At 48.8% G+C, this 15,000-nt stretch overlaps 1 protein-coding gene across 5 annotated transcripts in view; it reads left to right on the top strand.

The window, feature by feature from the left end:
- Positions 1 to 15,000, top strand: part of LOC143274998 (uncharacterized) — a 316,928-nt gene that overhangs the window by 192,409 nt on the left and 109,519 nt on the right. For 4 of the 5 annotated variants that reach the window (XM_076579047.1, XM_076579048.1, XM_076579046.1 and 1 more), the window contains exons 7-13: positions 2,411 to 2,480; positions 4,270 to 4,646; positions 6,384 to 6,737; positions 7,833 to 8,109; positions 8,577 to 8,894; positions 11,031 to 11,600; positions 13,918 to 14,298. In XM_076579047.1, coding sequence (XP_076435162.1) covers positions 2,411 to 2,480; positions 4,270 to 4,646; positions 6,384 to 6,737; positions 7,833 to 8,109; positions 8,577 to 8,894; positions 11,031 to 11,600; positions 13,918 to 14,298 — 2,347 coding nt within the window. The remainder of the gene's footprint in view (positions 1 to 2,410; positions 2,481 to 4,269; positions 4,647 to 6,383; positions 6,738 to 7,832; positions 8,110 to 8,576; positions 8,895 to 11,030; positions 11,601 to 13,917; positions 14,299 to 15,000) is intronic. The other variant, XM_076579050.1, reaches the window with a different exon arrangement.

Raw genomic sequence — 15,000 nt, 5'->3', positions numbered from 1 at the left:
CTCTCTCTCTTTGTTCCCCCACGCCCCCCCCCTCTCTCTCTCTAACTCTGTATGCATGTATGTATGTATGTATATATATGGAGACATGTATGTGCTTGCATGTGTGTATATATGCATACATGTACGTGCATAAATGTGTGTGTGTGTTTGGTGGATGGATGTGTGTGTGTGGGGGGAGAGGGGTTGGGTGGGGGAGGGACGTATAAGTCGTGTGTTATATGGTGTTTGTTAGTATGAATACGTTTTTCTTTCGACTTAAAACCCAGATCGGCCCGTCACTTTGTCACACACTCTTGGGCTTCTTTAAAAAAAAAAAAAAGAAAAGAATTTAAAAAATCAGCATAGTGTCTGTTTTGACAGCAGAAAATCGTTTCTTCTTGTGAGCGATGCACATGATCGGTTTTGAATATTCTCTGTCTCTCTGTCTCTGTCTCTTCATCCCCCACCCCCCCTCTCTCACTCTCCATGTGTCTGTCTGTCTCGAGGGCTGCATGAAAAAAAAAGCATTTTTTGCTTATGTATTACCCTCAGAAAATAGAATTTATTCAAATTAAAACTCCCCCCCCCCCTCTCTCTCTTCTCTCTGTCCGTGTCTCTGTCTGTCTGTCTGTCTGTCTCTCTTTTAAAGCTATAACTTCTCGAACAGGCAAACCGCAGACTTAAAGTCACTGAGCGATCAAAACACAGTACAAAATTCACTCAAAACTCAGTGTGAAAACATTAATACGCTTGGTTTAAACAGATCTTTGACTGGATCTATATCTTGATCTAATCTGGATGGATAGACAGATAGATAGAGAGAGGGAGAGAGAGACAGAGAGAGAGAGAGAGAGAGAGACTAGGATGGAAAAAAAAAAAGATTATCACTGTCTGCAATGTTTGCGGCTCTGAGTGTAGTTTAGAAAGGTCGTTGAATGACGCATTTTTTGGGAGGGGTGTGGGTGTGGGTGTGAGGGTATGGGGAGGCTTGTCGAGAAAGGAATTCGTTTTATGTGTCGTTGTTTGAGCCGGGCGACACACCCGCTGTCTGTCTCTATCTGGTTCCGTTTCCATGCCTGTATCTGTCTCTGTTCTCTCTCTTTCTTTCTTTCTCTCTCACACACACGCACGTGTGTGTGTGTGTGTGTGTGTGTGTTGCGGACAGAAAAGGGGGCAGTCTTTTTGCCACTGTTTCTGTCTCTGTCTCCCTCCTCTTCTCTGGGCATTAACAAACAATGAGGCCAGGAGATGAAATGATTAACAATTAGTAAAGAGTGGTAACTCTCTCCATTCACAAGGTACACAACTTCAAGTCAGCGCTGCTTACGCTACCGTCTGGGTTTGTTCCAATGTACATGTGTGCCAGCTGAATCGGTAGCGTAAGCAGAATTGACTTGAAGTTGTGTACCTTGTGTAATGGAGAGAGTTACCACTCTTTACTATTTGTTAACGATTTCATCTCCTGGCCTCATTATTTGTTTATAAACGAGAGTTAGCTGGAAGTTGAAGTTATATCGGGAGTTCTACCCTATGAGCTCGTGTCGAACTGGGACCACGATACTGAGGTGGGGACGTCTCTTGGGGTAGAATCAGCTGAGGTGGGGACGTCTCTTGGGGTAGAATCAACTTCTAGCTCAGGTAGCCACGATACTGAGGTGGGGACTTCTCTTGGGGTAGAATCAGCTTCTAGCTCAGATAGCCACTACACTGAGGTGGGGACTTCTCTTGGGGTAGAATCAACTTCTAGCTCAGATAGCCACGATACTGAGGTGGGGACCTCTCTTGGGGTAGAATCAACTTCTAGCTCAGATAGTTAGGGTGCAGTTGCCTCCTCAGCTGTTCTGATGGTCATTGCTGGACACCAAACACCTGTGGCATTGGCAGTGACGATGGTTGTGGTGTGTGTGTGTGTGTGTGTGTCTGTGTGTGCGTGCGTGTGTGTGTGTGTGAAGTAAGTCAAATGCCTGATAATTACGTTATCAGCTTCTTCAGATTTCGAAGTTGTAATCATAAGCTGGAAATAGAAACAGGGAGACACAAAGACATAACACGAGAGTTACGGCTTTGTAAGGTTTGTAACATGTCTGTGATTGGGGATGAGTTTCATTTTATAATGGAATGTCCCAATTATGATCAGTTACCAAATAGACATGTTCCTAAAAAAATATTTGTCTCCAAAATCGGTTTTTAATTTTTGTAATAATTATGCTCAAATGAGGCAAAAAGGTAATTTTAGCTGTAAGATGATTAGATTTGCAAATGTTGCCTAGCTACACTTTTGGAGTTAAAGACATTTGTTTTCTCAACTTTTATGTGACATTGTTGTGTATTTGGAAATGTTTGTTCTGGGCATGAAAAGATTATTTTGCAGTAATCCTCCATACTCCAACAGGAGTGAAAGGATAATTGAAACTTGAAACTTGTGTTGCAGGAGAGTGAGCAGCGTACAGCGGATGCACAGCGTGCCTCTGTGGCCTCTGCCTTGTCCGCCCTGGCTGATGGTGAGTTGCCTCCCTTCTGTCCCTGTCTTTAGTTTAGTTTAACCCACTCAGTACGGCCAGTCCTCTCTTCTCCTCTACACAGACACCTCGGATGTCCAGTGGGTGTCTCAATGACCCAACCTTTAGCTTCCGTCGTCAGAATTGTGGTATTCTTTGTCAATATTCACCTCTTCAGTATAAGAGCCTTCCGCTTGCAATATTTTGATGGTGGTAATTGTGGTGAAACACTGTGAACGTCGTCTCTTTCGCCGTTCGTATGGAGAGAGTTAACGTCTTTTCACTGTCAAGTGATATTAGACGGGCACAAAAAAAAAGTAAAAAAAAAAGTATAAAAAAAGTATGTGCTCATAGGAGGCGTGGGACACATGAGAAGAGGTTGTGGGATGACTATCGTGAGTAGTGGAAAACGAAGAGCTAAGGACTGTAGTGACTAACAGTGAATTATAATATGAATTACAACAGTCAGTTAAACATCTACATGACAGTAAAAAAAAAAAAAAAAAAAAAAAGTGTGTGTGTGTGTGTGTGTGTGTGTGTGTTCTTTCTTTATTTTAAAGTGTGTTCACCTTTCAGTGATATTAGACGTGTCAGTGTGTGTGTGTGTGTGTGTGTGTGTGTGTGTGTGTGTGTGTGTGTGTGTGTGGTGGGGATGGTACGTCAAGGGGCATATACAGATAAATGATAAACTAGAACAACAGAATCAACAATTTGGTAATATCTGTGAAACAGCAATTAACAACATTAACAAAAGAAGCAAAAAAAAAACAAACCCCAAAACAAAACAAAACAGAATTCCACATCGGAGGGTCACGTCATGGAAACACTCCTAGTGGACAGTGTAACAGGGATTTAGCAATTTTCCAGCAACAGTGGGTGGTTGGACATTATTTCTTCGACGTTTTGTTCGGAAAATGGTCTGACTTTGCGTGTGGCTTTGGAAGTAACCTGACAATCCTTTGACACTGAAACAATATATGGTTTCGTGTGATCTCTCTCTCTCTCTCTCTCTCTCTCTCTCTCTCTCTCTCTCTCTCTCTGTGTGTGTGTGTGTGTGTGTGTGTGTAAACGCTGTGCTTAACTCTTTTCACTTCCAAAGCTGCGAAACAGGCAGTCCCCCTGCAATGTCTTTATCTCTTTTGTTGTTGTTGCTGTTGTTGTTGCTTCCTCGAGTCACTGTTTTATTTCTTCCATCTTTCTTGTCAGTTATGATCATGTTAAAAATAATGATGATGATGATGATGATAGTAATGATAAGGATGATGATAATCATCATAATCATCGTTAAAAAAAAAAAAAAAAGACGTCGTCATCGTTTCCATTAACCACGCTCAGTGTCACAAGACCACCCCCCCCCCCCACCATAAAATGAATAAACGAATGAATGCATAGGCAGACAGACAGACAGACAGACATACAGACAGGTAGGTAGACAGACAGACAGACAGGTAGGTAGACAGACAGACAGACAGACAGACAGACAGACAGACAGATTAAACGAATTAAATCAAAGATTAAACGAATGAATGCATAGATAGGTAGATAAATATAGATAGATAGATTAATTGATTGATTGATTGATTGATTAATTAATTAAACGAATGAATGCATTTGTCAGGCAGACAGACAGGCAGACAGCAGATAGGCAGATATATAGATAGCTAAGTTGATAGATAAATTAATAGATAATTTAATAGATAAATAGATGAATAAATAAGTAAATGAATGAATAAACCCAAAATAACTATCCTGACCCCGCCTCTCCCCTATCAACCAAACCACCAACACCCAGATGACGCAGACCCGGCCCACCCCAACCCCAACCCCCACCACCACCCGCTCAGCACGCTGCACGAGGAGTCGGACGGCCCACCCCCACCTCCCCCACTGACCGCCCCCCCTCCACTCCCCGCGCCCAGCCACAACAACCACCACCACCACCACCACCACGACGACCACGAAGACCTCGACGACGTCAGCGAGGCCCACCACCACCACGAAGCGGACATGACGTCATCGGCCTTCCTGGTCCTCAAGACGCCGACCTCGGACACCCCGGAGTCTCCGGCGACGGCGACGTCGGCGTCGGCTAAAAAGTCGGGGGCTGCAGCTGTGGAGAGATCCGTCAGCCTGAAGGAGGATAGCGAGGGAGGGACCATCTATAGAAAGGTGGGGTGGTGTTTGGTTGGGTGTGTTAGTGTGTTTGGTGATGGTGGTGTTTGGTGGTGATGTTGGAGATGGTGGTGTTTGGTTGGTTGTGTTGGTGCGTTTGGCGTTGGTGATGGTGTTGGAGATGGTGGTGTTTGGTTGGTTGTGTTGGTGTGTTTGGTGATGGTGGTGTTTGGTTGGGTGTGTTGGTGTGTTTGGTGATGGTGGTGTTTGGTGGTGGTGGTGATGGTGTTGGAGATGGTGGTGTTTGGTGGTGGTGGTGGTAGTTGTGGTGTTGGTGATGGTGGTTTTTGGTGGTGGTGGTAGTTGTGGTGTTGGTGATGGTGGTATTTGGTGGTGGTGGTGGTGATGGTATTGGAGATGGTGGTGGTGGTGGTGGTGATGGTGTTTGATGGTGGTGTTAGGTGGTGGTGGTAATGAAAGTATTGGAGATGGTGGTGTTTGGTGGTGGGCGGTGATGGTGATGGTATTGGAGATGATGGTGTTTGGCGGTGGTGGTGGTGGTGTGTGGTTGTTGGTGATAGTGATGGTGGTGGTGGTGTGACGTTGATGGTGATAGTGGTGGTGGTGTGTGGTTGGTGGTTGCGGTGGTAATGGTGGTGGTTTTGGGGTGGAAGCGGTTGGTGGTTGTTGTCACTGTTGTTGTTGTTGTTGGTTGGTGGTGGTGATTTTGGTGGAGGTGTTTTTATTGTTGTTATTGGTGCTTGTTGTTGGTGGTGTTATTGTTGTTGTTGATGATGATGTTGGTGGTGGAAGTGGTTGCTGATGTGGTTGTCGTTGTTGGAGACGGTCACTGTGGAGAGATCATCAGCTTCAAGGAAGATAGCCGTGGAGGGAGCGATAGAAAAGTTCAGCAGTGTTTGTCTTTGGTTTGGGTTGTTTTTGTAGGTGGAGGTGGTGACAGTGTTGTTGTTGTTTGTGTTGTTTGTGTTTTTGAAAGTGGAGGTGGTGTGGTGGTGGTAGTGATGTAAATAGTGGAGTTGTGTTGTTGTCGAGCAAACTATTCTCGAAGAAAAAAACCAAACCCTATTATAAAGGTTTCGTCACTTGCAACGCTTTCGTGTCAAGGTGCATAAAGACTCCACAAAATCCAAATCAACCTGTTGAACGAACTAACCCCCCAAAAAACGGACACACACGCACACGAGAACACACACAATGATGAATCGTTTAAGAGGGGGTACACATGATTAGAATGCAAACGAAGGCAAAATAGCATCAACAAGCTTCAAGCTTATATTGAGTGCTCACACGTTTGCACTTCAGTTTTAACATGACGGCTGATGAACATATCATTTGTATCACTTCTCGCCAGTCTGGTATCAGTAATGGTACAGCTGTCACGGAATGTCTGTTACAAACACAGAAATATATATATCCACGGTATCCAGGAAACAACACAGGTAACAGACACATCCATGTACAGAAATAATGAACTGCAATAGATTTATACTGTATCACACAACAGGTATCCCATGAAGAGGTTCAAAACTGAAACTAATTACGCGAAGAAAAAAACAAACAAACAAACAAACAAAACCGCATCAGCCGAGTGACGCGAGCTGTGATGTAAGCGACCGACACCCAGACGAGTTAAGAGACACGAACTGATGCCCAGATAGCCAGCACGCACACTCCAACCGTGATTCTGAGGTGGCGCACCCCTCCCATGGGGACAGAACGTTTTTCATCAAACAGCACGTGCTGTTGTCTGTCATTGCCCGGTGTTTCCAACAGGTGTCCCAGGACGAGCACCAGAGGCGCGTGGTGACCATCAAGTCCCACGTGCGCCGCACGCCCAGCGACGCCAAGGAGGAGCTGCGCGACACCATCGTGGAGACCAGCTTCCTGTCGCCGCCCGCCGGGGACGCCACTTCCGCCGCCGCCGCCGCCGTGCAGGAGCGTGACGTGGTGCGCTCGCGCCGGAAGATCACGCCGCGCGGCTCCAACTACTTCCAGCGCACCACGCAGCGCACGCGCCTGGTGCGTGACGCGCAGGGCTCTGACTTCGTGCAGCACGACGTGTGCGTGGAGAACGACAACACGTCCGCCGGCAAGGGCCAGTCCTGGGGGGACCGCACCGTCACCAAGGTGATTGGAGAGGGAGGAAGGCGGGGATAGGGGTGGGGGAGAAGTGGTTTGGGAGGGTGGGGCGAGGGCTGAGGGTGTGTGTGTGTGCTTTACGATGGGGGTATGTGTGTGTGTGGCTGGTGGTGGTTCGTGAGTGAAGGTGGTGGCGGGTGGGGAGAGGGGGCGCCTCCAGGTGGTGTGTGTGTTCGGGTGGTGGTTGGGGGTGGTTGGTGAGTGGGGGTGTGGTGGTTGGTGAGTAGGGTGGTGGTGGCTGGTGAGTGGGGGTGTGATGGCTGGTGAGTGGGGATTTGGTGGTTGGTGAGTGGGGGTGTGGTGGTTGGTGAGTAGGGTGGTGGTGGTTGGTGAGTGGGGGTGTGGTGGTTGGGGAGAGGGCGCCTCGGGGTTGGGCGTGTGTGTTGGGGGTGTTTGGGGTGAGGGTAGGGTGGGGATGGATTGTGGGTGTGGAGTGGAGAGAGTGTTGATGAAGAATGACGATGATGATGGTTGCAGCTGCTGTTGTTGTTGTGGTGGTGGTGATAGTTGTTGATGACGATGATGATGGTTGCAGCTGTTGTTGTTGTTATTGTTGTCGTTGTTGTGGTGCGGCTAGTTGTTGATGAATGATGACGATGGTGATAGTTGCAGCTGCTGCTGTTGTTGTTGTGGTGGTGGTGTTTGTTATAGTGGGGATGTTCATTGAAGAAGGATGACGATGATGATTGTTGCAGCTGTTGCTGCTGTTGTTGTTGTCGTTGTTGTGGTGGGGGTGGGGGTGGTGGGGGTGGGGGTGGTGGTGGTGGTGGTGGGGGTGGTGGGGGTGGGGGTGGGGGTGGGGGATGGTTGTTGAGGAATGATGACGATGGTGACGGCGGTTGTCCAGAGAAGAGGAGGGAGACAGAGACAGAAACAGAGGCAAAAAGACTGATACAAACCTTTCAATAATGACTCAAACAGCGAAACAAAACCCCCACCCACCAACCGGAAAACAAAATCCAACAACAACAAACAAACAAACCAAAATAAACCAACAATCCCAAAAACAGGGCAGTGAACAACCACCCCTCTCCCATACCTAACCCCTCTATGTCTTTCTCTCTGTGTCAAAACCCTCACCAGGTGACCCTGGACAAGCCATCGGGAGACCTCCCACCGGCACTGGAGCAGCTGGGCAGTCTGCCTCAGGTGGAGGCCGCCAAGAGGCCAGCGGTGGGGGAAGGGGTGGTGGTGGCTGGAGGTGGTGGTGGGGGCGGGGGCACGGGCACGGGCACGGGCACGGGGAGGATGGATCTGTCCAAGGCCAGCAGCGGTTACGGGAGCGTGTCTGGATCTGAGGAGGACGACAGGGACCTTACTCCTGGTGGTGGTGCTGGTGGTGGAACGACAACCACCCCTGGTGAGTTGTGTGTGTGTGTGTGTGTGAGGGGGGAGAGAGAGAGGGGGGGGAGAGGGAGAGGGGGGGAGGGGAGAAGGAGGTAGAGAGAGAGAGGGGGGGAGAGGGAGGGAGAGAGAGAGAGAGAGGGAGAGAGAGAGAAAGGATATGAACAGACTCGAATAGAATGATTTTATTCATCATGAAACCTTATGGTGTACAGTCGCAACACACAACCTAGATCAAATGAATACCCCCCTCCCCCCCAACACACACACACACACAAGTGACGTTGATTCTCACTTCCACACACAACACACAACACACACACACACACACACACACACACACACACACACACACACACACACACACGCACGCACGCACGCACGCACGCACACACACACACAACACACAACACACACACACACACACACACACACACACACACACACACACCACAGCTGACAGACACAGCGCACCGTGTACAGGAGAACCCCCAGAGGTGGTGACCACTCTGACGGACGTGACGGCCACGGAGGGCGAGGTGTGCGTGCTGGAGTGTTCTCTCAGGGCCCTCCCCCTGCCCTCCGTCACGTGGTACCGGGGGGACACGCAGCTGGACACACAGAGCCCCCCATCCTCCGACACCACCACCACGGGCCGCCTGACCGCCACCTTTGACCCGGCTTCCGGCAAAGCGACCTTGACCCTGCGCGAGGTGGAGGCGGGGGACGGAGGGAGGTACAGGTGTGTGGGCAGCAACGACTGGGGCCAGGCGTCTACCAGGGCCAGCCTGACGGTGCGACGTGAGTACAAGTCACAGCTAGAGACTTAGTCACCTGTCCGTTGTGGCTTTGATCGGAGTTCCACCATGTAGAAAGGGCGCCCCGGAAGATTCACGGTTTGAGTTATCACGCTCAGCGTGTATCCCAGATTGACTTGAGCGATATAGTCCCAAGTTAGCATCCTAAACTGAGCTCCAGGAGCCAGTTGCATTGCTTGGTTCTAAATTTTTGACAGTTACACGTGACTAAATGCCTACGTTGACTGAACCACGCCATTGGTCAGTTCCTTACTACACACAGTTAGTAGCGGGTTACGACCATACTAGGCTCTTCCGTCCGAGCAATGCAGCTGGCTTCAGGAATTTAGGATGCTAAAGTGGGACATTCGGTCCACCAGCAAAGTGAGATCTCTATGATGTATTGTTTTTTCCACTGTAATGGGAAGTCATTTACAGATTAGTCTTTTGTGAAGGACTGTGAGTCCGAAATGAGGAGGCAAGATCTCACTGGCTCTTAGTGCTGCAGCCTTGGTCTTTTGGAACCACCCCAAAACGAACTGTCCTAAAACCTGCTTGGCCGAGAGTGGGGATGCAGCTTGGGCAAGACACTCTCCACCATCATCAAAAATTCTAGCCCAGAAAGTTGGGACAGCAGATAGATGCCTCCTCTGTTGTTCTGATGGTCATAGTCGGACACGACTTACTATCAAAATACATACTTACATACATAGATATAAGCCAGCCAGCTGTCAGGACCAGTCAGCGTTGAACAATGTATATAATGGCTTTTGAAATCCGAAAGAAATACAGGAAGGGTCTGGACTTGTGGAGACGAGGGGTGGGACCGCCATTCTTTTGGGGCGCCATTTCGGCGGGGGTGGAGTTCCGATCGGCTGATCAGACTTCTGCTGACAGGCCTTCCTGTCAACCTCTTTGCTTTCGTTTCTTGTGGCTGGTTTGCTTTGGCTTTCTTGTGGTGCACCTAACTGCTTGCTGTGTTGGTAGGATATACGTTCCCCCTCCCCCTCCCCTTCCCCAACCACCTGTACACTTTGTTCCAGGAGAACTGGTTATTTGGAAGAGATCCTTGTTATAAAACTTTATTAACAGTATCTGGAAACGTTGGTGATTCTTAAGCGGTATGTATCTGTGCAGTGGTTTGGAATTTGGATTTTTCTGCAGAATTTTGCCAGGAACAACCCTTTTTGTTGCCGTGGGTTCTTTTACGTGCGCTAAGTGCATGCTGCACACGGGACCTCTGTTTATCGTCTCATCCGAATGACTAGCGTCCAGACCACCACTCAAGGTCTAGTGGAGGGGGAGAAAATATCGGCGTTTGAGCCGTGATTCGAACCAGCGCGCTCAGATTCTCTGGCTTCCTAGGCGGACGCGTTACCTCTAGGCCATCACTTCACATTTTATCAAGAATATGTGTTCATTATAAAAAAACAAAAAAAAAATTCAACCAAATAATGATAGAAAGTTGTTATGACCAGTGCCTGTTGCACTGCAGGTACCTTTGCTGATAACATTTTTGCAGTCTTGCCACATAGATGGTGCAGATGGTCTCATCTCTGTAAAGTGTGTGCGGTGTGGCTGTATCATGCTTAGATTGCAAGCTTTTCATGTAGAATTCACTGCTTTTTGCTTTACACGTTTGAGGTGCTTGGTGTGCCATGCTTGTGCTTTGAGCTGCACGCTGTTGATGTTGTTCTTGTTCACTGCTTGTTGCTTGTTCCATGTCTGGCGTGTCTCCAATATTACGTTAGCCTCCATTGTATCAGAATATGGGATGATGCTTCACACTTGCGGCGCACATATGCTCGTGCGCGCGCACACACACACATACACACACACATACACACACATACACACACACACACACACACACACACACACACACACACACACACTCATATGCACACACGCTTGCTTGCCTGCTCGCTTGCTCATAGATTCCCGTTACACCCGGACTGCAGACAGACCACCCCAAGCAAATAACCCACACACCACCACCCCCTCTCTCTTCCCTCCTTCCCCACAACACATAGTCTTTCTCTCGAGGTACACCCCCCCCCCCCCCAGCCCTCCTCGCCCCCGCCCGACAAAACAACAACAACAACAACAACAAAAACACCCTTGCCATGCCACCGCACAGGACCACCCACCACCACCATTACCACCCCGGCAGAACCGGAACCAGAACCAGAACCAGCATCGGAACCGGAACCAGAACCAGAACCAGCATCGGAACCGGAACCAGAACCAGAACCAGCATCGGAACCGGAACCAGAACCAGCATCGGAACCGGACCCAGAACCAGAACCAGAACCAGCATCGGAACCGGAACCAGAACCAGAACAAGAACCGGCGCGGAAAGAAAAAGAAGAAGCAGCCCCGGTGTTCGTGGAAGGACTCCGTGACGTCACGGTGACGGAAGATCAGCCGGTGACGTTGCGGTGCCGCGTGCTGGGGGCGGGGCGGCTGTGGTGGTACAGGGACGGCGCCTTGCTGCACAGCACGGCCGACATGCGGCAGACGGTCACCAAGGTCAAGGCTGTGACGGAGGGAGGCCAGGAGGGAGGAGGCCAGGAGGAGGCCGAGGTGGCGGAGGCCCGGCTTGACATCGCGGAGGCCTATGTGGGTGACTCTGGCCAGTACACGTGCGTGGCCCTCAGCGACTGCAGCGCCCAGGAGAGGGTGTCCGTCTGTTTCCTCACCATCACAGGTGGTGTTGGTGTTGGTGTGTGTGTGTGGGGGCTGGGGGGAGGCGGTGGGGGATATGTGTGTGGGAGTGTGTGTGTGTGGGAGAGTCTGTGGGGGTAGGGGTGGGGGTTTGTGTGTGGGTGTGGGGGGGGGGAAGGTGGAGGAGAGGTACGGGTTGGCGAGTGGAGGACTGAACGTGGGGAGGGAACATGGATGCTGAGTGGGAGAGAACGAGAGGTTAGGTGGGACGTAAGAGAGAGAGAGAGAGAGAGAGAGAGAGAGAGAGACGGAAGGAGGCGGAGAGAGAGGGAGTGGGTGAGGGGTGGGGGGAGGGGGGTTATGGGTTATGATATTTCCCATAGTTACTATGGACTGGATTAAACCGTTCAACACGTACCACATTTCACAGACAAAAAATCACTTAGGCCAGACTGTTGGTTTTGATGGGTTTTTTTTTTTTTGGGGGGGGTCTTTTTTTTTCCCTGCTGATAGTCCATAGTTTGAGTGATTTGTTGACTAAGTTGCACCTGTGTTGCTTATTGCTGGATTGTGTGCTGCTCCGTTGATTTTTTTTTTTTTTTTTTGTGTCCGCTTTTCTTGTTGCCATCAATCGTTTCTGATTGTGCTTTACGTCTCCCTGTGGCTTTCTCTTCTGCCCCTCCCCTTTGCTTGGCTTGTTCGTTTGAATGGATTTCACCCGTGTTGAGATGAGTATACGTTATGAAAATCTCTGTCTCTCTCTGTCTGTGTCTCCCTGTCTCTGTCCCTCCCTCTGTCTCTGTCTCCCTGTCTCTGTCCCTCTCTCTGTCTCTGTCTGTCTGTCTGTCTCTGTTTTCCTGTCTCTGTCCTCCGTCTCTCTGTCTCTGTCTCTCCCTCTCCCTCTCTGTCTCATTCTCTCTCTATCTCTCTCTGTCCCTCTCTCTCTCTCTCTGTCTCTGTCTCCCTGTCCCTGTCCCTCCATCTCTCTGTCTCTCTGTCTCTGTCTCTCTGTCTCTTTCTCTCTTTCTATCTCTCTCTGTCCACCTCTCCCTGTCTGTCTCTGTCCCTCCCTCTCTCTCTGTCTCTCGGTCTCTGTCTCTCTCCGTCTCTCCATGTCTGTCTGTCTGTCTCTCTCCTCTCTCTCCCCCCCCCTCTCTCTCTCTTTGTAGTATATACACACACCTTGTGCATCTCTCGTTAAATCTGCCCTGTGACATAATACTGCTGAGATAGCTGTAGTGACTGAGCATATCATACACATTTGTTGCTGAATATTCTTTTTTATCGTCATTACGTTTGGTAACTAGATTGTTTGTTACAAACATCTTCAGGCACGTTTGAAGGTATGAACACATTCTGCTATGTTGAGGAAAGAAACTTGTCTTATTGTGGACGGAATAAAAAGTATCCTACACTCAGTTTTTATAAACGGGGGTTCTAAATATTGCTAGCACTAAAACAGTGAAAGATGTGTGTGTACGTGTAAGATTATTGATCACGAAACGCCTCATGTGTATATTAATGAGGATGAGACGATAAACCGAGGTCCCGTGTACAGCATGCACTTAGCGCGCGTAAAAGAACCCACGGCAACAAAAGGGTTGTTACTGGCGAAATTCTGTAGAAAAATTCCAATTCGATAGGAAAAACAAATAAAACTGCACGCAGGGAAAAAAAAAAAAAAAAAGGGTGGCACTGCAGTGTAGTGACGCGCTCTCCCTGGGGAGAGCAGCCCGAATTTCACACAGAGAAATCTGTTGTGATAAAAAGAAATACAAATACAAATACAAATAATTTTTGAAATGACGGATAACCTGTGATATCTCCTAGTAACTAAATTATGTCCTGAGAAACGTTTATCTTCCTTCTTAAAAGAAAAATTATTACTTGTGGTACGCCAGTTTGTTGACTGGTTGAAAGATTGAGTTCGTGATTGGTGATTGAAAAGTTGATACGGTGTTTCATTGGTAATTTGCTTGTTTGGTTGATTGATTTAAGTAATGTGATGTCCTAATCTGCCATTTTATTTATCTATTTTATGAGTTATTTCTTCTTCTCCTTCTTCTTCTTCTTCGTAATGGTAGTAGTGGTATATACTTTGATATATTTTTGTGATTTCGAACTTTGTGCGTGTTTGTAGGGGAGTGTATGTATGTATGTATGTATGTGTTTGTGTGTGTGTGCGTGCGTGCGTACATAAAGTGCGATGTCGAAGTGGTTTTTTTTAATTCTTATAATGCATTTTTAAATGCTTTACCTGCAACCTTAATGGCTAAAAAAAAAAAAATGAATAGATAAATAAATAAAAACGTGCATTGCCTCTGCCTCCCCCACCTCCTCCCCCCCCCCCCACCAAGCAGCCAGCAGCCAGTCACAGACCACCCCCACCACCACCCCCACCACCCCCACCACCCCCATTCCCGAGGCCCCCGAGTTCCTCAGCCAGCTCCAGGACCTCACCGTGACGGAGGGCGACACGCTCGCGCTGGAGTGCGACGTGGTGGGGTCTCCCGAGCCCAGCGTCCGTTGGCTGAGGGACGGCCGTGACCTCCCGGACTCCCTGACCTACTGCTGCCAGTACGACGGGCGCACGGCGCGGCTGGTGGTGGAGAGGGTGGAGGCTGGCGGGGAGGGCGAGGGGCAGGGGCAGGGGCAGGAGGGGATGGCGGTGTTCCGGTTCCGGTGCCAGGCGAGCAGTTCGGCCGGCAGCGCCAGCGTGGAGGCCCGGGTGCACGTGCTGAGTGAGTGTTTTTGTTTCGTTTTGGTTTTTTTATATTAAAAAAAAAAGATTATTTATTTATTTACTTATTTATTTGTTTATTTGTGTATTCTTTTATTCAGTACAATGCAACACTGCACAGCACATCACAAGAGAACACCGCACAGCACTCACACACACACACACACACACACACACACACAGCACAACACAGGCACACACAGAGAGCACAACACAGGCACACGCACACACACACACACCTACCTCTCTCCCCCACGCCCCCACCCTCCCTCCGCTCCTTCTAATATCGTTTAGACTGGAAAGACGTGAAAAATAAAGAATATTACTACTGCTCTGATAACGCATCATCATCAGCAGCAAGAACTACTGCTACTACTACCATCACCACTACATACACGCACACACACGCATGCACGCACACATACACACGCATGCACGCACACACACACACACACACACTACCTGCTGACACCTACACACACACACACACACACACCACCACCACCACCACCACCACCACATCATCATCATCATCAACAACAACAACAACGACAGCATCAACAACTGACCCAGACACACCCACAAAAAGCAATCATCCTTTCCCTTCACTTTCACTCCGGCACACACACACACACACACACACACACACACACAGACAGACATATATATATATATATATATATATATATATATATATATATAC

The sequence above is a fragment of the Babylonia areolata genome, chromosome 29 (genome assembly GCF_041734735.1).
Source record: "Babylonia areolata isolate BAREFJ2019XMU chromosome 29, ASM4173473v1, whole genome shotgun sequence".
NCBI lineage: Eukaryota > Metazoa > Mollusca > Gastropoda > Neogastropoda > Buccinidae > Babylonia > Babylonia areolata.
This window is presented reverse-complemented; position numbering and strand designations above follow the sequence as displayed.